The sequence below is a fragment of the Geotrypetes seraphini genome, chromosome 4 (assembly GCF_902459505.1).
Source record: "Geotrypetes seraphini chromosome 4, aGeoSer1.1, whole genome shotgun sequence".
NCBI classification, from domain to species: domain Eukaryota; kingdom Metazoa; phylum Chordata; class Amphibia; order Gymnophiona; family Dermophiidae; genus Geotrypetes; species Geotrypetes seraphini.
The window spans coordinates 191040874-191063217 of NC_047087.1; the positions used below are offsets into that span (position 1 = coordinate 191040874).

Genomic DNA, 22344 nt, shown 5'->3' on the forward strand with positions numbered 1-22344 from the left:
GCTCCGGCCTCTCCTCTTCGGCATCGCGTCCAAATGAAAAGCACAATTAGGCTGAAAATAACTGTCGCCAGCCAAAGAGCAGGTAAACTGAGAGCTTCAGTCGGATGCATGTTGCCTGATCGCATAGACTGCAGCCATCTTGGATTCTTCGATTGTATCGCTTATAATACTTCTAAGTGAGTACAATTTAAAAACAGGGTACATTATATAAAATAAGAATATATAACAAACCGTAAAGGACCAACATCATACAGTAGGGGAAAGGGTTGAACTACAATAGTTATAGAAAAGAAAACAGACTATGGAAGCACATAAAGGGCTAACAGGGAGAATTTCTGATGCCTCCTGAGGTGTGTGTTTCTTTAAAAAGAAACATCATACATTTGATACTTAAGTGTGAAAGGCATCTTTAAATAAAAAGGACTTTAAGCTGCTCTTAAAGTGATCAAGCTTTTGTTCTTTTCTGAGAGCTGCATAAAATATTTATTTCTGGAAGATATAGCCACTGTGGGCAATTTTGAAAGGAATTTGCCAAAGTTAGCCTGCATAAATTCTCTGGGTTGAAAATTGCTCTCCACTCAGTGGCTAAAGTATAGGCACAGATTTCACAGGGTGTGTGCTTGCAGGTGAAGGGAAAAGAGCTGGGGCAGTGGGAGTCTCAGATTTTTATTTTTTCTTACTGATGGGCTCAGGAAAGTAGTGGTTAGGGATACTGCATAAGCATGGAGGTTTTTAGAAGAGAAGGGGGTTCAAAGTGTGCGATAGTGAAAGAGCCTTCAAATGAGTGATACACTCCTAAGAGAGACTTGACATCTTACTACGATCTAACAGATGATTGGCTACAATAGCATAACTCAGACCATAATGCCTAGTGTAATCCATGTTATTCTTGGCCCCTTAAAAATATCAGTTCTGTATATACAACTTGTCAGCCATAGCTTTTCTTTACTTCCCAGCTCTTAAGACCGTCTTTCTCCCAATCCTTGCGTAAATACCAAAGTCGCTCAGTGTCTCTCTGTTTTTAGCCTTTCAAAATTAATACGTTTTTATAACACGGCAATGTTTGCGCGCTGTCGTACATGAAGTGATAAAAAGAAAGAATAGCAAAACTGCTTCTGACGATGGGTCACCACCACTCATTGAACGTGTTACCTCGGCACTTCCGGCTTATCCGGGCAGGGAGCAGGTGAGGCACTTCCGGTGTGTGAGGGCCGGGGGCAGGTGAGGTACTTCCGGCTCCTTCTCCGTGGCTGGATGACGTGGCTGAGTGGCAGCGGAAGATCCGGAGCCCTGGGAAGAGAGTGGTGTGTGGCTTGAGGGACCGGAGTCAAGGAACCCTGGAGACCAGGGAGGCCGCAGCCTGAGGGACGGGAGGCACCCGGGGCACTGCGGCCCCTCGAAGTGGGAAAGGCGTGCCTAGCCTCCGAATCCCGAGTGTAGGCCGCTCTCCGGGACCCGGTGGTGAACGGTGGCGAGGGCTGGGGACCGAGGCGTTGACAGTTTCCCCACTGCAAACTGCTGCTCTGCCCGCAGCCTCTCGCGGCGCCCGGTACTCCCTGCTAGCATGAAGCCGGAGTTGTTTGGGCTGTGCATGCTGCTTCTGTTGTCCCTCGGCAGGGCCGATGAGCACCAGCACACGGTAAGGACACGGTTTCTGGCCTAGCCGGTAACAGCTCGCCAGGGCCAGGTTGGGGGCCGAGTTAAAATCGAAGTATGAAAATTTGGACTTCGGTTTAGTGCGGGCCGCGGGTGGAGATATAATTCAGAAAAAAATGAGAACTGGGAATCTAGGGTTAACTTCTTTCTTTTTCTCGCTTTAGAGTACTTTTGTTTTTCTCCTTCATTAAAATGAAAGATAAGCACAAGCCTTTGATTCCAATTCTGTGTCCTCAGGGCTATAGAGATGAGATTTTTTCATGTTTAGCACTTTTCTTTAGCTCTTTCTCTAGTTTAAGGGATTATTCAGTCATATAAATAATTGGGACCGGGGTCATCTTCCATGCCCTAGAACCTATCACCACAGCATCTCGTCTTATCTTGCCATTTTTTTTTTTTCTTGCCATAATTTTGTTGACAGGTCTGGGCTGACTTATGGCTGTAATAACGATTTTAGACCAATATGAAGTTTGTACTACATCTGTGTTCTTTAATCGCCAGTCCGCAGAAATTTTCTACCAGTCCACAAGGCCGGCACGTCCATTGAGCCCAAGACAGTGTTCTTCAGCTGCCGGTCCACGGTGCGATTAACGCGGCGTCTTCGGGCCGGCTTCCTGAGTGCTGCAGTGCACAAAGCCGTGGGAAAAGGCTCCTACGTGCGGCCTGCGCCTGAACCTGAAGCCTTCTCTCTGACATCGCAACGTCAGAGGGAAGGCTTCCAGATGAGGCGTGGGACACGCTGCCCACAGCTTTGTGCAATGCAGCACTCAGGGAGCCGGCCCGAATATATCCTCATTGATCGCACTGTAAACCTGGCCCAAAGATAACATCGGGGGGGGGGGGGCAGAGAAGGCAAAGTACAGCATGGAGGGAGAGAGACAACAACGGTAGGTGGAATGCTTTTATTTTTTTATTTAGTGATTGATTTACATCTGCTGTCTGTTCAGGAAGAAATGCATTTGTTTCTTTTCCTCTGGGGTTATACTGCTTGCAGAGTCTTGCATCTTAGGGTTTGTTTGTAAATATTGTATGGGGTTATCTGTTTTCTGGTAGGAATGAATATTGAGAAGCATACAGTGTGCTTTGTGTAGTTTAATTTTGTGGTTAACCATTATGTGTTGTTAATACAATTATATTATGTGTGTGTGTGTATAAATATATGAAAAATGAAGGGAAAAATGGTGTTACAATTAGTACTATTATGGGGTCTGGGTCCGGGGTGGAGATGGGCACGACTTAGCCCAGTGTTTTGAAAGAAACGAACTTCTGATAACCAGCCAACATGGTTTCTGCAAGGGGAGATTGTGCCTAACGAACTTATTGCACTTCGAAGGAATTAACAAACGGATGGACAATGGAGACCCCATAGACATCATATCTAGATTTCAAAAAAGCCTTTGACAAGGTGCCTACTCCGGAAACTTAAGAACCATGGGGTGGAAGGAGGCGTACATAGATGGATCAGAAACTGGTTGGCGGGTAGGAAACAGAGGATAGGAGTAAAGGGCCACTACTCGGACTGGAAGAGGGTAACGAGTGGGGTCCCGCAGGGCTCGGTGCTTGGGCCGCTGCAATTTAATATATTCCTAAATGATCTAGAATCGGGAACGAACTGTGAGATAATAAAATTTGCAGACGACACCAAACTATTTAGTGGAGCTCGGACTAAAGAGGACTGCGAAGAATTGCAAAGGGACTTGAACAAACTAGGAGAATGGGCGACGAGATGGCAGATGAAGTTCAATGTTGAGAAATGTAAAGTATTACATGTAGGAAGCAGAAACCCGAGGTACAACTATACGATGGGAGGGATATTAGTGAAAGAGAGTACCCAAGAAAGGGACTTGGGGGTAATGGTGGACATGACAATGAAGCCGACGGCACAGTGCGCAGTGGCCACTAAGAGAGCGAATAGAATGCTAGGTATAATCAAGAAGGGTATTACTACCAGAACGAAAGAAGTTATCCTGCCGTTGTATCGGGCGATGGTGCACCCGCATCTGGAGTACTGCATCCAATATTGGTCGCCGTACCTTATGAAAGACATGGCGTTACTAGAGAGGGTTCAGAGGAGAGCGACACGTCTGATAAAAGGGATGGAAAATCTTTCATACGCTGAGAGATTGGAGAAACTGGGACTCTTTTCCCTGGAGAAGAGGAGACTTAGAGGGGATATGATAGAGACGTACAAGATCTTGAAGGGCATAGAGAGAGTAGAGAGGGACAGATTCTTCAAACTTTCGAAAAATAAAAGAACAAGAGGGCATTTGGAGAAGTTGAAAGGGGACAGATTCAAAACAAATGCTAGGAAGTTTTTCTTTACCCAACGTGTGGTAGACACCTGGAATGCGCTTCCAGAGGACATAATAGGGCAGAGTACGGTACTGGGGTTCAAGAAAGGATTGGACATTTTCCTGCTGGAAAAGGGGATAGAAGGGTATAGATTGAAGATTACTGTGCAGGTCCTGGACCTGTTGGGCTGCCGCGTGAGCGGACTGCTGGGCGCGATGGACCTCGGGTCTGACCCAGCAGAGGCAATGCTTATGTTCTTATGACTTCGGTTCGCAAAATAATTATTTTATTTCCGCTGGTCCATAGGTGTCAAAAGGTTGAAGAACATTGTACTACATAAACTTGAGGAAAATTATGTATTCAGTGTACTGTGTTAATTGGAGCCATATCCTTCTCCAATAATCTGTGTTAGTTTTATCATGTTAATATTGGCCTGTTAGTGGAGGAGTTTCTAAGTGGTTATAACAATAGACTGAGAGCCAAGAAAACCAGGGTTCAAATTCTGCTTCTCTCTAATGTTCTTAAGGACTCTTTTACAAAGCTGTGGTAGCATGCTGTCGGGGTAAATTCACTGTTGAGTACACCAAACCTTTGCCTCCTCCAACTCCTACTGATATTCGGCATTAAATTTTTGTTCTGGATCTAAAGTACCATAACTTTAGGCACAAGTATATGTTAGCTCAATGGCTGGTACAAAGGCTCACATCTAGGTGTTATCAGGCACGTAACTAACAATATTCTATATCCTAAGCACATACCGGTAAGTGTTAGCACACCCCTAACCCACCTATACTCCCAAGTCCACACCCCTTGCAGTTGCATACTATGGATTTTGTGCACTCAATTTATTTAATACTTACTATGAATAGTTACGCATGTAACCAGGGCTGTGGAGTCTGAGTTGGTAAAAATGTACTAACTGACTTCAGTTTCAAAACAAAAGAACGTTATAAGGTAAATTTATAATTTTATACTTACATACACATATCATTGTACTGGATCTTAAGTTATATTGCAAATTTCTTCCATATACAAAAAACACCCTCCTGAAAATTTGATATCTGGTAGAGAAAAAGTTGCTCTATCCAAAGCTTTTTGAGCCAAAGTGATTTCTGGTGTCAAAGCTGAAATACAAGGCTTCAAAAATGGGTAAAATATTTTTGCTGCTCTGTTTGACTTACAATATATTTGCAAAAAAAATGAAAGTAGGCCTTGAAATTTTCATTTATTTATTTAAAAATGTATATACCTCATAAAACTATGCAGTTTCCAAATCACATACATATAATCATGTTTTCCTGCAATTACCACTTATAAAATAGACATATCTAAACAACATCATAGTTGAGCAGGTGTACAAAGCAAGAAGTCGCCACTTAAATTTGTTACAAATCTATGGCACCCCAAAGATGAAGCCCAAAATTAGTGAATTGAGTTTTTGGCTAACTTTGACATTGAGGCATGCACTTAGCCTAGACTTTTGAAACTCTAAAATCTTATTAAGTTCAAAAAGTTGCACCAGTAAACTAAATTTCGAGATGATGTTAGCAATACTCTGTGTACAGGAGGCCCTTGAAGTTGCCCATTTGTTTCCTACGATACGCAGAAAAATTTTAAGGCCTCTACTCAGGCACCTCTTACTACATGAATTTCAGGTTTTAGGTGTTGAAACTTTGCAAGGCTTAGTGCCATAAGTTAGAATATCTACATGCCAAGTTTCATTAAAATTGAAGATGGTAAGGTGGGAACCACTTGTACAATTGACATGGATTGGCCTAATGGTGTTCCGTGTGGACTCATGCCATCACCTCAACTCAGCAATGTGCTCCCTCCAGCAATGTGCTATTACTTCTTCATAGCAGGGGTTAACTCCTGCACTTCAGGAACAGAAAGATCAGTTCTTGCTAGAATCCTAAAGCAAATAAGGGAGCTTATTTTTCAATCCCTGCTAAAAACTCAGCCTAAAAGCTGTTTTATAGGCTTGTCTCATTTCCTCTACTGAATCACTATAGCACAGTCAGTCACTTTCCTTATACTGTCACAGTCAAACAACAGAAAAATCATACAGTCTAACACAGAGAACGTGACTACAGAATATCTTATATGAAGACCCCTCTAACAGGTTTTGTAGGTATAGGCAACCAGGTTCTCAAGATATTAATAGAATAGAAAGTTTAAAAGAAAATAACCTCACCTGTTAATTTTACTCAGTCCATGCATTTGGGCTTATGTATTGAAGTAAGTATGAAAATTAAGGTACAGTCCAAGCCTCAGGGGCATCTTTCATATTGAAATTTCCTGCAAAATGTTTTGTGACTAAGTGGAAAAAATTATCTCTTTTTTGAACCTAAGCAATTGTTAGACTTTATTGTGGCCAAAAAACGGGAATGAGTAATGATTAGACCAATAGCCTCTCCTATAATTTAAAATGAACCAGCTTCCGATTTGTACTCTTGTCACTGCTCTCTTGTATTGAAAAGTTGTTTGGAGTTTTTTCCCCTTTGTTTTATTTCCTTTACTTGGTCTCAAATATTGTGGACTAAATTTCATGATTAATTATCACAGGAATTAGCAACATGTTGGTGTGATATCATGGAGTAACACATTCATTGATAGGAAGTTTTGCTAAGTATATTATCATAGCTAATGAAAACTTCAGTCTAATTCTTGGGTCATCTAATCAAAGATATTCCATTTAGTAAAAGCATACTATTGTGGATTCTGCAAGATTTAAGACAATTTAGTATTCTATTTCACTTCTCTCCTGTTCTTTAATATTGATTCCATTAATTTGGTTCTAGGTCAGTAACCACGTGGACAGGTCCCACTGACAAATTGCCCAGTTGGAAAATTACCACCTAGGTCAATTCCTACCGGACAGTTCCCACCCACTGATGATAGACAGTTCCCCTCCATGATCAGACATATACTAAATAATAAAAAATGCAAAACCATACCCATTTCACAAAAAAAAAAATAACCCTTACAATAGCACTTGGGTTCTCCCCCTAACGCTAACACTTGGGGGCTGCACATACTTTGGGTCTCCCCCTAACCCTCAGGAACTGCACATAGCACAGTCATGACCAGAGCAGTGCTATTGTTTATCATTTCTATAGCGCTATTACAGAGCAGAACAGTTTTTTAAGGTAATACTGGGGGGGGGGGGGTGAGGTGGAGAATATTCAGGTAAGAATTGACTTAGATGGGAATTGTCCAGGTGGGAATTGTCTGGGTGGTTACTGACTTTCTACCTATTAATTTATCCAGTGAGGTCAAACTTGCAAACCTCCTCTGTTTTCATTTTTATGAAAAAGGATATAATGCTTCCAGTGTTTTGGGATCACTCTTTTTATTAAAGAGTGACTGTACAGAAATCAGTTGCGATGAATGTCATGTGGTCCTACCATAGGTGTCGAAATGGGGGGGGGAACCACAGGTGCCATGGCACACCTAAAAATCCACCATCGTAACGATGCCCCTGCTGCTGCTGAACACAGAAAAAACAAACAAACCATGGGGCCTAACTATTCCTCCTTGCGACTGCTGGTCCCGCCCACCTCTGATAGCACTTCTAGTTCTGGGGCAGAGCTGGCAGCCACAAGGAGGAACAGTGCATCCCCATGGTTTGTTTGGTTTTCTGTGTTCACAAAAGGGTAGATGCTAGATGTGGGAGAGCGGAAGAAAGGGGGCAGAAACAGGATGTAGGGGGAAAGAGGAAGGACAGATGGATGAGTTGGAGAGACAGATGGTGGATGAGGGAGAACTGGGGGAAAAAGAAAGGGGCAGACGCTGGATGCGGAGGAGGAGAGGTTTTCTTTTAGCATTAACTGTGCAGGATGGATCTATACTAATCTGGCTTCTTTGATTTTCTGATGGGTTTATTGAGTAACTAATCTTTAAGCCCGTTACATTAACGGGTGCTAGAATAGATATGTGTGTCTGTCTGTCTTTCTCCCTCTCTTTCTCCTTGGCTGTTGTCTGTCTTTTTTTTTCTTTGTCTCTCTCTCCTTGGATGCTGGCTGTCTTCCTTTCTGTCTGTCGCTCTGTCCCCCTGTCTGTCTGTCATTCTTTCTGTCTGTGTCTCTCCCTAGCCCCCTGTCTGTCTGTCATTCCCCTTTCCCTCTCCCCCTGGCCCCCTGTTGTGCCATGCCTGCCTGATCCGTGGCCCCCTTCTGTCCCCCCCCTTCCAGAGCAAAGCATGATTGCTGTCTGGCCCCCAACATACCCCTCCCACCAAAGCCGCCCCCTTTCCCTCTCTCCCTGGCCCCCCCGTTGTGCCATGCCTGCCTGCTCCTTGGCCCTCTTCTTCCCCCCTCCCCTCCCAGAGTAAAGCATGATTGCTGTCTGCACCCCAGCAAACCCCTTCCCCCAAAGCAGCCCCATTTCCCTGGCCCCCTGCCTGCCTGTATTGTTCCCGTTCTTACCCTCCCTCCATCCCGGTTTCCTGGTGTCTTCTGGCCTGCTCCTCTTCAAAGCAGCCTGCTGAGGATCACGGCCGGCTGTAGCAAACCTTGCAGGCTGCTCTTCACCTCGGTAGCACGTTCCCTCTTACGTGCTACCGAGGTGGAGAGTGGTCTGCGAGGTTCACTACAGCCGGCAGCGATCCCCAGCAGGCTGCTTTGAAGAGGAGGAGAAGCAGTGGTCGGTGAGGGAGGGGGGAGTCACCAGCGTATTCCCTGCCTCTGTGTTCGAAAATCGAATTCGGCACGGAAGCAGAGACCACGGTGGCAGGGAACACGAACCCTAAGTGCGCATATGCGCTTAGGGTTTTATTATAGGACTAGTATTCATTGCAATGTTTGTGGTGCAGTGTTTCTAAGTAGATGTTTGTGACTCGTGGAAGTTACTGCTATTTTGGTATGGTAGAATTGCTCTATAAGTTCTGATTGACATTTATAGTGTTTTATATTACTTCACAGTATGTCTGGTATTGGATTTTGGATTTAGATCACACCTTTCTCATTAATAGCTTAAGACAAGTTACATTCAAGTATTGTAGCTATTTCTCTGTCGCTCTAGAGCAGGGATGGGTAATCATGGTCCTTGAGGGACACAATCTAGTCGGGTTTTCAAGATTTCCACAGTGAATATGCATGAGATTGATTTGCATACAATGGAAGCAGTTCATGCAAATTAATCTCGTAGTTTACAATTTAAGTTTTATACCTATTTCATTGGAGGGCTAAGGCCCAGATTCACTAAAGATAGCAAATCACTCATTGTTGGCTGATTATCTGGCCAATTTTCAAACAGCAAGTGATTCATTAGCGAGTTTACATGCATGTCACTGCTGTCAGGGCTTCTGCCGTGTGTTTTTTCAATTTCTTTTAATGGCCCAGATATTTTGCATGTATTACACGCGTAAAATATCTGCCCAGTGAAAACCTCCCCTCCCCCGACAAAGCACCCCCTCTCTCCCTCCCCAAAACCAAAAAAATGGAAAGAGGGATGCCCACTCCCTCCTGCCACCAGACGCTCCCCCCTGCATGGATATGGTAGGAGGAATGCCCACTCCCTCTTACCGTCGCCTCTCCCCCCCTGTACCTTTAAGTCAGGAGCAGGAGGGGTGTTCAGTCCCTCTTGCTCCTCCGCTGACCGCTCTCTGCGCAAAGCGGGCCTTATGCCCCTCCCCAGTGCATCATGTGATGCACAGGGAGGTGTCTGAGCCAATCAGGGACTTCCTTAGGGAGGAGCCTAAATAAATCCCTGATTGGCACAGGCCCCTACCAAGGGAGGAGCCCGAGGCGCCTGAGCCAATCAATTGTCGGGGGAGGGGTAGCACACGATTGTCAGCGGGTCATTAGGGAAGGCCTGCAGCGGCGGGGGGATTTTTTTTTTCATGGGATAAATATTTTGCATGTGTAATACATGCAAAATATCTGCCATTAAAAAAAAACACCTCGACAGAGCTGTCAGTAACACAGTTACCAACAGGTCTACAGCAGTTGGGTTTTAGGATCGTAAAACCTGATGCAAAATAGCCAAGCAAATGTTAATGTATCGACCCAGCAGAGACATTGCTTATGTTCTTAATATCTTGGCTATTTTGCATAGGGATTTATAAATTTGCACGGTCAAATCGGAAAATGGGCGATCGAGGGGAAAAACATACAGTGGGCCGTTTTGTGAATCTGGTGAGTTAGCAGTGTCCTACTTCCCCTGGACATTGGATGAAGATTCACTGTAGCTAAGTTGTGCTGTCTTTACTTTTTTTGGGAGTTGGCTGGGGAGTTCCCAGAGTGGTTGTTGTAACTGTTTTCACCTGTGTTTATTTTACACTGTTTTTGATGGTGGTAGTGTTACTTTGATTTAAAACACACATAGGTACCCCATGATGGTGTGTAGGTGGTGGTCTTTAAGGCACCACCTTGTTGTGTGAAGCGTTGGAGCAGTGCTCCCGTCACTGACCCCTCACACTGAGGGTACCTATACTTCACAAAATTTTTAAAGTCATTCACATTTAAGCTTTTGTCTTTTCAACGCCAGCTGTTGATTTAACTTTTGTGGTGTTTGCGGTTCTTCTACCACTCTTGGAACCCTTGACCATTTTTGCCTTTTTGATGGTCTTTTTGCAAGTTTCTGTGGCAATTTTGTTTTGGAGTCTGTTGCAAGAATTTCAGAGAGCAGCAGTGGCTTCCCTGCTTCTCAGTATCATTTGCAAATTTAATCACTTCACTGGTTGTTCCAATTTCCAAATGTATAAATAAGTTAAATAGCACTGGTTCGCAGCACACCATTATTTACTCTCCTCCATTGAGAAAAATGGCCATTTAACCCTACCCTCTGATTTCTGTCCGATAACACAGGTCAACACATCATTTTCATCAGAGTTAATGTTGAGTGGGTTTTGTAGTTTTTTCATGCTGATTTCAAATCTGTTTAGTTTTTTGACTAGCACATCATATTTTTGTGATGAAGCTCTATATATAATTATAAACGTTAATTGGGTGATTTATCAAGCGTTTATAGGATGAACGTATAAGGAGGGTTAACGACAGTTGTCTGTTTTTTATTTTTGCTACAGGCATTATTTATGGTGATTAATATCAGTCTTTATCATGGCAAGACATTGTACTAATCATCTAGTTTCTGTTAATGTCTGTGTTTCATTCATGACAAAAGCACAGTGTCACCCAATTACCCTAGATCTGAAGAAGGTATACAAATTGTACTTTTGCTGTCCACTGGGTGACCAGGATAAGTCTTGGGCTCCACATCTCATCTCTACCAGTTGTTCCAATGGACTTCGTAACTGGCTCAATCGACGAAAGGCAGTGATGCCATTTGCAATCCCAATGATATGGAAGGAACCGTGAGACCATATTAAAGATTGCTAAAACTAAGCACAGAATTATATATCATACTCTGGATTCTGCTGTTCCTCATGATGACTCACTGCCAGTCCCTGTACCTCCACAAGATGGACTTGCTTCTGTGCAACATGATGAGGATTATGATGATGATGATGATGCAGCAGCTGGTCACAATCCAGAATTACCTGATCCTGATGTAAATGATAAAGATTCAGAATCAGAGACCTTTACACAAGCTGAGCTCAATGATCTTATTCGTGATCTAAATCTTTCAAAAGAAAAAGCAGAACTTCTTGCTTCAAGGCTTAAGCAAAAGCACTTGCTTACAGAAAAAGGAATCGTAACTTAACATTCTTCACTGTAAATGGCTCATTGTGCTTTTATCATGACATCAACCAGCTCTTCAACAGTTTGTCACAAGTGCATTGTCCAGATGAATGGCATCTCTTCATTGATTCTTCACAGAGAAGCTTGAAGGCAGTGTTACTGCACAATGAAAATTCCAAACTAAGTATACCAATTGCCCATTCTGCTCATCTAAAGGAGTCTTATGAGAATATGAAGAATTTACAAGAAGCAGGAACATCTGTCGTGATCTGATGGTCATTGGCATGGCTAATGGGAATGTAAGGAGGATTCACTAAATACTGCTATTTCCTGTGCTTGTGGGATATCAGATCTACAGCTGAACATTATATCAAGCATGTCTGGCAGCTGAGGGATAACTGTAACCCAGGGACAAGCAGTGTGAAATTTATGCCATTGGTGGATTCTCTTAAAATAGTTCTTCCACCTCTTCATATCATGCTGGGGTAGATGAAGAACCTGGAAAAGGTTATGGGTAAAGCAAACTCATCAGCTTTACAATATATTGTTAAGAAATTTCCCCAAATCAGCACTGCAAAACTGAAGGAAGGGATATTTATAGGCCCACAGATCCAAGTCCCATTATGCAGGATGAAGATTTTAAGCAATCACTCTCAGCAGCTGAGAAGCTTGGGAGGCATTCAAGTGTTTAGTGGAAAACTTTCAGGGCAACCATAAGTCTTCCTTCATACAAGGAAGGAGTTCAGAATCTCCTTGACTCATGTCAGAAATTTGGCTGTAGCATGTCATTAAAATTATACTTATTGCACTCACATCTTGACTTTTTTATGGAAAATCTTGGTATGGTGAGTGATGAGCAAGGAGAACGTTTTCACCAGGATATTCAGTTAATGGAATGTTGCTGCTAAGGTTTCTGGAATGAGAGTATGATGGCCGACTACTGCAGATGTTGTGCCTTGACAATCCAGACACAACTCACAAAAATAAATCGTACTCTAAGCATTTTTGAAGAAATATTGGTTGCTAAGTGACACAGTCCAGTATAATTATGCTATGCTGTGTGCTTATTTGACTTTGGACTGGAGATACTGCAACATTTCTTTAAGTTGATGCTGCAATTCTTAAAACCCTTTATGCTAAAACGCTATAAATTAACATTAGGCATAACTTTAAAAGTTTTCGTGACTGAAAAAAACCTAATAACAGATCTGAAATCAACATGAAATACTGATTTAGAAAAATGTGCTGCCCAGATGATTCCGAAAAAGTTTTTTTTGTTGCCTTGTGGTAATCAATTCTTAATCCACAATTTAACATTGCTTCCTATCCCATGACTCTTTAATTTTCTCAGGAGCCTCTCATGAGGAACTTTTGTCTGTCTGATAACATTTAAATCCTCAACTTTCTTGCACATATCTGTGGGAGATGCTTCCACTGGCTATCCAGTGTGGGGGTCATCTTCAGTGGACTCTATCCCACTTAAACTGCTAGTTCCAAAATTTTACTTTGTAGGATGGCGGGGCAGACTCACCTTAAACTAAATAATAAATCCAATCCAAAGTCCAACACAATTAGTACTACTATTATTATGGGGGTGAAGTCTGGGTTGGAGCTTGGGCACCCTCAAACAAAAAGGCGTTCTGCTGCTCCTGGGTCCTACTGTCTTGTTCATGTTCAGTTTTGCTAGTTTTGGAAAACTCTTTATCTTCTGTAAATGTAGTATTTTATTGTTTATCCCTCTACCAGTATATCCCTGTTGTTGGTTAGTGCTGGTCATTGCTCCTCTTCTAATTCTACCTTCTGTGAACATTGACCAAACATCTGTTTTTGTTTATCCTTTTCCTTGTCATTCTTCACACGATCCTCCTTTATATTGCTCTGTTTCAGTCCCATTTCATCTCTGCACTTCTATATTCATTGATACAACTTGAAAAGTGCTTTATAGCCCTAGCTATTGTTTTCCTTCTGTTTGAACAATGTTGTGTCATTATGACCTTGATAGTTTTCTTAATTTTTTCCCAGATTTGCTTTTTCCTGTTCTCTGCTTTCTGAAATCTCTTGTTCCTTTTTGACTTCTAGTTGTTGTTTTTTTCCCCTTTTTCTGTTCAGCTGTCATCTTTGAAAACCCTATTGGTCTGTTTCCTCTTTAATTTACTTTCCTACATACATATTAGCTTCTTTTAGTTTACTGTTACAAAGCTGATCTTAATCTTGGGCATGCCAGTTGGTTAGTTCTCTTGAGGTCCAAGACACTGATCTTCGTTACTGTTTGTTTTTATATTAAACCACATCTTTGTTTACTTGAGTCCGTTAATCATCTTCCTGAACATTTAAAATACTTTTGTCCAGTATCAGATTCAGGATTTCCCCTTTCTTTTTTAATTTATTTATTCTTTTATAGATATACCTGCCCCCACAGCCAAACTCCCATCCTTCCCTCCCTCCCTATCCGAACCCTGCCGACCGTGAGTGAGCCCTACATACCTCCCTAAGCAGCGTCGGGCCGGCAGTACTCTAAACAGGCTGCTTCGGCCTTGTCCGCCCATGAATTCACTCTGCTGCGTTACTGATGATGTCATCAGTAATGCGGCAGAGTTCATTCATGGGCAGACAGGCTGAAGCAGCCTGTTTAGAGTGCTGCCGGCCCAACGCTGCTTAGGGAGGTATGTAGTAGGGCTCGCTCGCGGTCGGTGGGGTTCGGATGGGAGGGAAGGAAGGATAGGGGTTCAGCTGCCTGGTGGGTGTAGGGGGGAGGGGGTGGTGCTTACTCAAGGGTTTGCTGCACAAGGGATGGGAGGGAGGGAAGGGGAACTGCCGGCGAATCCTGGGACTAGGGCTTATATTTAGACCTACCCTGAAAATCCTGCTAGGGCTTATTTTCAGGGTAGAGCTTATTTTCGAGGAAACACGGTATTATAATTGGGTGAGATCAGAGTATCTTTCTGGATGGGGGGGCTTAGATTGGGGGCCAATTGGCTTAGAGAGGCCTTGTTGGACAGAGTTTGTAATGGTGGGGTTGGGGGGGGGGGTAACCTGATGCTGCTGGAATGGTTTAATAGCACTGCTTGTAAGATGGCTCACAGCAGCCTTATTTGTTTACCACAGAGGTTACTGTTGATGGGCTTGTACTCCACCTTGATTTACTATGAGAATCACCAAACGTTGCGATGTGATTAGTCCGCCAACTCCCAGCAATTGGGTTCAAAGCTGATTAACAGAAATCATTTAATGAGAATTACAACTTTTCCACACCTTGGTAACTTCTACACTTAATGTGATTGTTTTGGGTAGTAGCCTGTGTCACTTAGCTTCCACCTGTCTCTCCCCTTATGTAGTTTAAACTTTTGTCAACATGAGCTGGATTTTTCCCCTAATATCTTGATTATCCTATTAGACAATGTGATTTAAGTACTCCAAGGGGGACAATAACGTAATAAAACACTAAAAAAAAACTAGAAACCAATAATAAAGCTTTACGAATCATCATCACAAATTCTTTTTGAGTAAAAGACATCCTTTTTCACTAAAATCAAGAGATTACCTCCTATTTTACTTTGTTGGGCCTTTGAGAAAAAACCCCATAATCTGAAGGGCATAATTGGTTTAAAACTAAATCAGCATCACATAATCAGGATTAATTAATTTGGTCATCTAGTTTCCCAAAGGAAGTGGTTTCCTGTTCTTTTGGGGGTCTTGTAAATTTGTGCTAGAGTTTTTCTCTGAAGTAAGTAAGTTCACTTAATCACACAGGCTGGTTATGTCCATATACTTGGCACAAACATGATGATTTCCAGAGTTAAAGCAAAAGCCTGTTACACATCTGGAAATTTCTTCATTTCTGTGACCCCTTGGTACACCTTGTTGATCTGCTGTACACATTGAATATTTTTTTTTGTTCAACATTGGGTAATTATGATTTTTTTAATCAGGTGCTTTTTATCTTTTTAAAAACCAATTGTTCTTTATTTTAAAACACAAGGGTTATCTTTAGAGAACATCAAAATAATGCTGCTGCAAAAATTGGTTTGGGCCTGTTGACATCCTATATTACCTTACTATATGTAATGTAATGTAATTTATTTCTTATATACCAGTAGGTCTTTGTGAGTTAGGTTTTTGTTTATTTTTGTACACATCAATGGAAGAGTGGGAGGGAGAGGGGGTGGTTATTTCTGTCATAATTTAATCTTTGAATATTTACACTTGGGTTGGATGGGAGGATGGAAAGATATGACTAATTGAATAGGGTAAGGTTATTGGAGAATCTGTTTCTGTGTTTTTATTAAATTATCATTAGGTGGGTGAAAATGGATGGTTATGAATATCTGTAAGTTAAATGTGTTTATATTGACTTATTATATGTGACATATTTATGTATTGCACTATTGAATTTTTTTTTTTTTTTAATGCTGCTGCATGGGCTTGGAGCATCAAAACTGAGCATAAGCCAGGTCATGTTTCCTAACTAAGAAACATCAAAATGTGGCATTGTATTGGGCAAATTAGGATTCAATTTTAATATATAGTAGTAACTCTATTCTGGTTAGGTTTATCTTCTGATTATGTTTCCATTCTTTTTCAGTATCATGATAAAGAGGAAGTTGTTTTGTGGATGAATACAGTGGGACCATATCATAATCGACAAGAAACATATAAATATTTTTCTCTTCCCTTCTGTGTGGGGAGTAAGAAAAGCATTAGCCACTACCATGAGACACTAGGAGAAGCTCTGCAGGGAGTAGAGCTGGAGTTCAGTGGTTTGGATATCAAATTCAAAGGTACGATTCTGTGAGGAACCGATTTCCTAAATATGAGAGAGAACAAATATCTTACACTAAGTAGAATCCAATTTTTCCCCTAATCTTAGAGCAAAAACACTGATATCTACATGTTGGTATAAATAGTATGGGGCAATTCTATAACTGGGCATCCCTTTTTTAGGTAGTAAGATGCTTTTCTATAATGGTATCTAGGCGCCCAGATTCTGTCACAGGTACACCAATATATGGTTATGATAGCATTAGAAGGAAAAAAAGAAGCGGATCTCTATGGATCCATGGATCTGTCTGTTGAAGCGCACAAAGTGCACATAAATTAACCACTACTATTTATCATTTCTATAGAACTGAAAAGCATATGCAGCACTGTACAATCAACATGCAATAGATGGTCCCTGCTCAGTTTACAGTCTAATTGGACAGACAGGACATTTAGGTGCTGATCCTGTATAGGATGCTTGTCTTGGCAACCGCCTAAGAAGCAGCTGAGAATCGCGTCCTATACAGAATCGCGTCTGTCTTAAAGAACAGACACCTTATCCCTCAATTCTCTAACCGGTGCCATTGTTCCTGCCTGATCACAAAGATAGGCGATGCGGCTACCTATCTTTGCGAGGGAACCCTTGCCATCAGCTGATCACAGCAAAGGAATTCCACATCAGCTAAGCTGGCAGGATTCCCCAAACCGCAGCTTCGTGGAATCCTGCTGGCTCAGCTGATCGGGGGTGAAAATACCCCTGCTCCAATTAGCTGAGCTGGCAGCGGCAAAGGGCTCCCCCCCCCCCGACATCCACATCCGCACGGCAGGAGGGATGCCCACTCCCTATTGCCTAACACCCCAAACGCTCCCACCCCCACATTCAGTCAGTAGGAGGGATGTCCATTCCCTTCTGCCACTGGGCCCTATTTATCCCCTTGGCATCCTGCTTCAAGGAGTTGTTTGATTTTTTTTTAACGTGCCTAATATCATGATCCACCAGATCAAATGCCTTGCTTAGATCAAATTGCAATATCAATGCCCCCGACCCCTACTAAACAATGCCAACACATAGTCCAAAAGTGAGTCACCATAAAGTTACCTGTGTCTGCAGATGTGCAGAATAGATGGGCCATTTGGCTTCTATCTGCCATCATATTTCTATGTCTAGCCTATCATTCTCTCTTCAAGAAACTCCCCAACCCTATATGTCCTGTCTGTCCAAATTAGATTGTAAGCTCTTCTAAGCATGTTAAATGTACAGCGCCATGTATGCTTTTCAGTGTTATAGAAATGATAAATAGTAGTAGTAGTATCGAATGACTGCCAGATGGTGGTAGGATGCCTACTGCCACCTACATTCGGGATGCTTGTTTGCAGAGTCAGCCTCTTAGTGTTTTGTCTTAAGGGATCATCTCTGAGCAGGAGGATACTTGCCTGATTTTTAAGTGTTACGACTACATTGTAAGAGCAGCACAAGATAAGTACAAATTAGATATCACATCATGGAGAGGAAAACGGTGACAGAGTTCAAAAAAGCTTGGGATGAACACAGAGGATCTAGAATCAGAAAATAATAGTAAATATTGAAGAACTAAGGCCATTCACTCACACTTTCAGTATGCATTCATTTTGCACCTCAGTCACCTAATCACTATATTAAGGTGATTTTACAGTACTGTTTTTCATATATGATCATATTTCCCTTAGGACCCCTGAGGAAGGCGTGTTTGCCGAAACACTGACTATGTAGGGTTTGGTGGGACTACACATGTGGACTATTATATTTGTATTTTTTTTTATTTTTTTTTTGGGAAGAAGAAATAAATAAATCATCTTTTTAGAACATCATCATCCACAGGCTTTTATTTTTTATCATTTATAATTTATTTCCAACATTCTATTAGGTTAGAAAGAATAACAACAAAACAAGGAAAATTGTGACAAGGAAAAAAAAATTTGCCATGTCCTAAAATTTGGGCTAATGCCTTATTTTTCCACATTTTCTTCCCTTGGATAATTTAATTTTGGACAAAACTTGACAGTAGAAAATTTGTATTTATCATGTTAGATATCTCTACTTATTAAAGTGCAATTTTTCATAAAGGCATCTTATTCATAATCATACTTATGTTCCATTTTAATATGTTAAATTTAAATATGGTGATTTCATTCACACAGATGATGTAATGCAGACAACTTACTGTGAAATTGACTTGGATAAACTCAGGCGAGATGCTTTTGTGTATGCAATAAAGAACCATTATTGGTACCAGATGTATATTGATGACTTACCAATATGGGGTAAGTAGCATGGCCTTTACCTTTTACATTTTTTGTTGTAAATCTTGTTCTACTGTTAAGTTCTCCTACATGTGTCCTGCTCGGTGACTTATAAGTTGTCTCATTTGAGCACAAGAAATGAGAAGAAGCACATGGCTCCCAAAACTTTGTGAGCTATTTGGAATGATTTAGTGAGACGGTGCTTTTAGTATTTTTTCCAGTAAACTTAAAATTCCTCTCACTTTGTGTCTTGTATGTGTGCATTTCTGTCTGCTTGTGAGGTAGGCTTGTTCTAGGAGCAAGATCAGTTCTGCACTTTGGGTCATTCCATTATGTTTCAGATTCTGTTCAAAATTTGCACATAGAATAGTCAGAGTACTAAGAAAATTATCCTAAGATTTTAGATTCCTAACTACAGTAGTCACTGAGCTAGACCCACTTGTCTGGCTGGATGTTGGCAGCATTATGCACAGTGACATTTTTGTTGCTTATAAAATTGAAAATAATTGGTCGAGTGCTAATTTTTGGTAGTCCAGCATAACTTTTTTTTGTGATAGTTGCAATGATGCTGGTGTGAGCATCATGGATACTAAAGTCCACCTGAAAATTTTGCTCATAGTGTGTGGTGCAGTGGTTAAAGCTACAGCCTCAGCACCCAGGGGTTGTGGGTTCAAACCCATGCTGCTCCTTGTGACCCTGGTCAAGTCACTTAATCCCCCCCTCGCCCAAGGTACATTAGGTAGATTGTGAGCCCACTGGGACAGACAGGGAAAAATGCTTGAGTACCTGAATAAACTCATGTAAACCGTTCTGAGCTCTCCTGGGAGAACGGTATAGAAAATTGAATGAATGAGTGTGCCCAGAAATTTGTTGCAGTTTGTTGCAACAGATTTTGACCAGGTTATCAGCTGGTATTGCTTGAGCAAGAGTAAATACAGACCAGATTTTATTATAGATTATCCTTGCATTGGACACTACACTCTCAAATTTGCAGCAATTTTGCATAAATAGCTTCATCATAACATTCCTTCAAATTTGCTATCTTTGAGACAGGGGCTGAAATTTGTCAATTTTCAGAGTTAGTTTATAAACAAAAATCTGCCTATATCTTCCTAAAAGCAATACTTTTTGAAAGAAAAAGTTTTACTCTAAGATAAATGCCTTTTGGTTTTGCAATGCCACGGTCATAAATGTACAAATTCACCTCAAAGTTAGGAATGCTTAGCAGTATGATATGCAATATTTGCATTTTGCATTATGTTCAATAATTTGAATACCACTGTATATCTAACTGTTTTATGCTTGTCAAAGACTTCTAAAGGGAGGTGCCTTAAGCACCTGGGCCAATCAGGGCCTAAGGCACCTCCCCAGTGCATCCCACGATGCACCGGGAAGGGGCATATCCGCCATTTTTGCGAAGGTGGGCCAGCTGGCTGGAGGCAGGAAGAATTATTATAAGACTAGTCTTTAAGCCCGTTACATTAATGGGTGCTAGAGCAGATGTCTGTCTGTCTGTTTTGTTTTCTTTGTCTCTCTCTCTTTGGACGCTGTCTGTCTGTCATTCGTTCTGTCTATGGCTCTCCCTGGCCCCCTTTGTCTGTCTGTCTCTCTCCCTGACCCCCTTTGTCTGTCTGTCTTTCTCCGTGGCCCCCTTCTGTCTCCCCCCAAAGCAAACCAAGATTGCTCCCTGGCCCCTTTCCCTCTCCCCCAACCTAACTTCCCTGTGCAGCAGCAGCAATTCCCTCCCCCCTCCATTTCCCTGTGCAGCAGCATTTCCCTCCCCTCCCCCCACCCCTCTGTGCAGCAGCATATTTGTTTGTGGCCGGCTCCCTTACCCTTTCAGCGCACAACAAACCTTCCTCTTCCCCGGACCCAATCTCCATGCTCCCGCACGTGAAGCGTCCAGCAGGTCAGACAGTGCCCCGTGCCGTCGCCACAGCCAGTCACACGCCTCCAGCTAGCGTAGGCGCCGTGAGGACTGGCACAGAAGCACACTTCACGGCGCCAGGAATCACGAAGTTTCAAGAGCGCATGCGTGCTCTAGGGTTTTATTATTATAGATAGGGGTGTGGAGGAGGGGGGTCCAGAGGAGGTGAGTTTAGAGGGTGGGGAAATGCCAGTGATTTTCGGGGAGGGGGATCTGGCAGGAGAGACTGGGGGGGGGGTGACTGGGCATCCCTCCTGCCGACAATGTTTGGGAGGGGTTCCAGCAGGAGTGAATGGGCATCCCTCCTGCTGGCAATGTTTGGGAGGGGTTCCAGTAGGAGGGACTGGGCATCCCTCCTGCTGGCAATGTTTGGGAGGGGTTCAGTAGGAGGGACTAGGCATCCCTCCTACCTGTAGTTTTCGCAGTGGGGAGAGGGGAACAGGTTGCCACAGCCACTAAACCTATCACTGCAGGAAGATCCCTTGCCATGATAAACTCAGCGACTGTATGTGCTTGAAATGTAGGCGCCTACCGCAGTCCTAGAGAGGCGTGTAGGGCCGCCTAGGCTACTTCTGGGCGAAGGCACACCCACGCCTAGCCTTAGGCAGACCTATGTGCCTCCCTAGGCTCCTGGAGGCGCCTACAATATAGATGGACTGCCTCGGGATGTTTTTTTTTTTTTTTAAACATGCGTCCCTGTTGGCTGGTTAGGCAGCAGTTGGCCGCCTACAATCGGGATGCCGTTTATAGAATTTGGCCCAAGCAGTTTTGAGTGGCTGCTTCTCCAGTAATGCATTAGCCAAAATGATGCCAGCGGGACTGAAGTTCCCCTTTGCTCTGCCTGTTAAGAATGCTGGATCTTGTGACCTGCATAGTACTTGAATCATATGAGACAGGGAAAGTCACTTAATCCTCCATTGCTCCAGGTACACAACTTAGATTTTGAACCCACTAAGGACAAAGGTACCTGCATGTATTGTGTACAGCGCTGTGTACATCTAGTAGTAGCGCTATAGAAATGATTAGTTAGAATGAAACAGTAATACATGTTGTAAAGAATTTTGAAGTCTTGGCATCATGCCAATTAGAGATCTCAGAATCATGTATGTTTTTATTGAAGAGCTCCTTATCTTTTGTGGTTGTTTTTTTCCAATTCTACAAAAGATCTATTGTTAATTTTTCCTCAATAGATGTTTCTCAATGGATTTATCAAGCTTAGGCTGTCAACTTAGCAGGATTATAGACTCAGGGCCTTTTGATGTCTAGGAAAAATTATTTACTTCCTTCTCATACCAGACCAAATGGGTTATGTCCCTCTACCAGTGGAAGGAGGAGACAGAGCAAAAAAGAGAAATTGCCACCTAAAGAAATAGTGCAGTCATAGAATGTTCATTATGTTCTAACACAAGGATAGGGAACTCCGGTCCTCGAGGGCCACAATCCAGTCGGGTTTTCAGGATTTCCCCAATGAATATGCATGAGATCTATTTGCAAGCACTGCTTTCAATGCATATTCATTGGGGAACTCCTGAAAACCCGACTGGAATACGGCTCTCGAGGACCGGAGTTCCCTACCACTGTTCTAACATAACAATATTTATTTATTTCAATTTCTATCCCATTCTCCCAGAAGCTCAGAACGGGTTACAAGTAGACATTCACAATCGTTTGAAAACAGACTAGTCATGACAACAAATAGGTTACAGTAGACCAGTGGTTCCCAAACCCTGTCCTTGGGGACCCCCAGCCAGTCGGGTTTTCAAGATATCCCTAATGAATATGCATGAG

General features: G+C 42.4%; 1 protein-coding gene across 1 annotated transcript in view; it reads left to right on the forward strand.

Moving 5' to 3' along the window:
- Positions 1–1178: 1178 nt before the first annotated feature.
- Positions 1179–22344, forward strand: part of TM9SF3 (transmembrane 9 superfamily member 3) — a 113582-nt gene continuing 92416 nt past the window's right edge. The window contains exons 1-3 of the mRNA XM_033942269.1: positions 1179–1639; positions 16174–16369; positions 18528–18650. Of these exons, the coding sequence (XP_033798160.1) occupies positions 1565–1639; positions 16174–16369; positions 18528–18650 (394 nt within the window). The 5' untranslated portion in view covers positions 1179–1564. The remainder of the gene's footprint in view (positions 1640–16173; positions 16370–18527; positions 18651–22344) is intronic.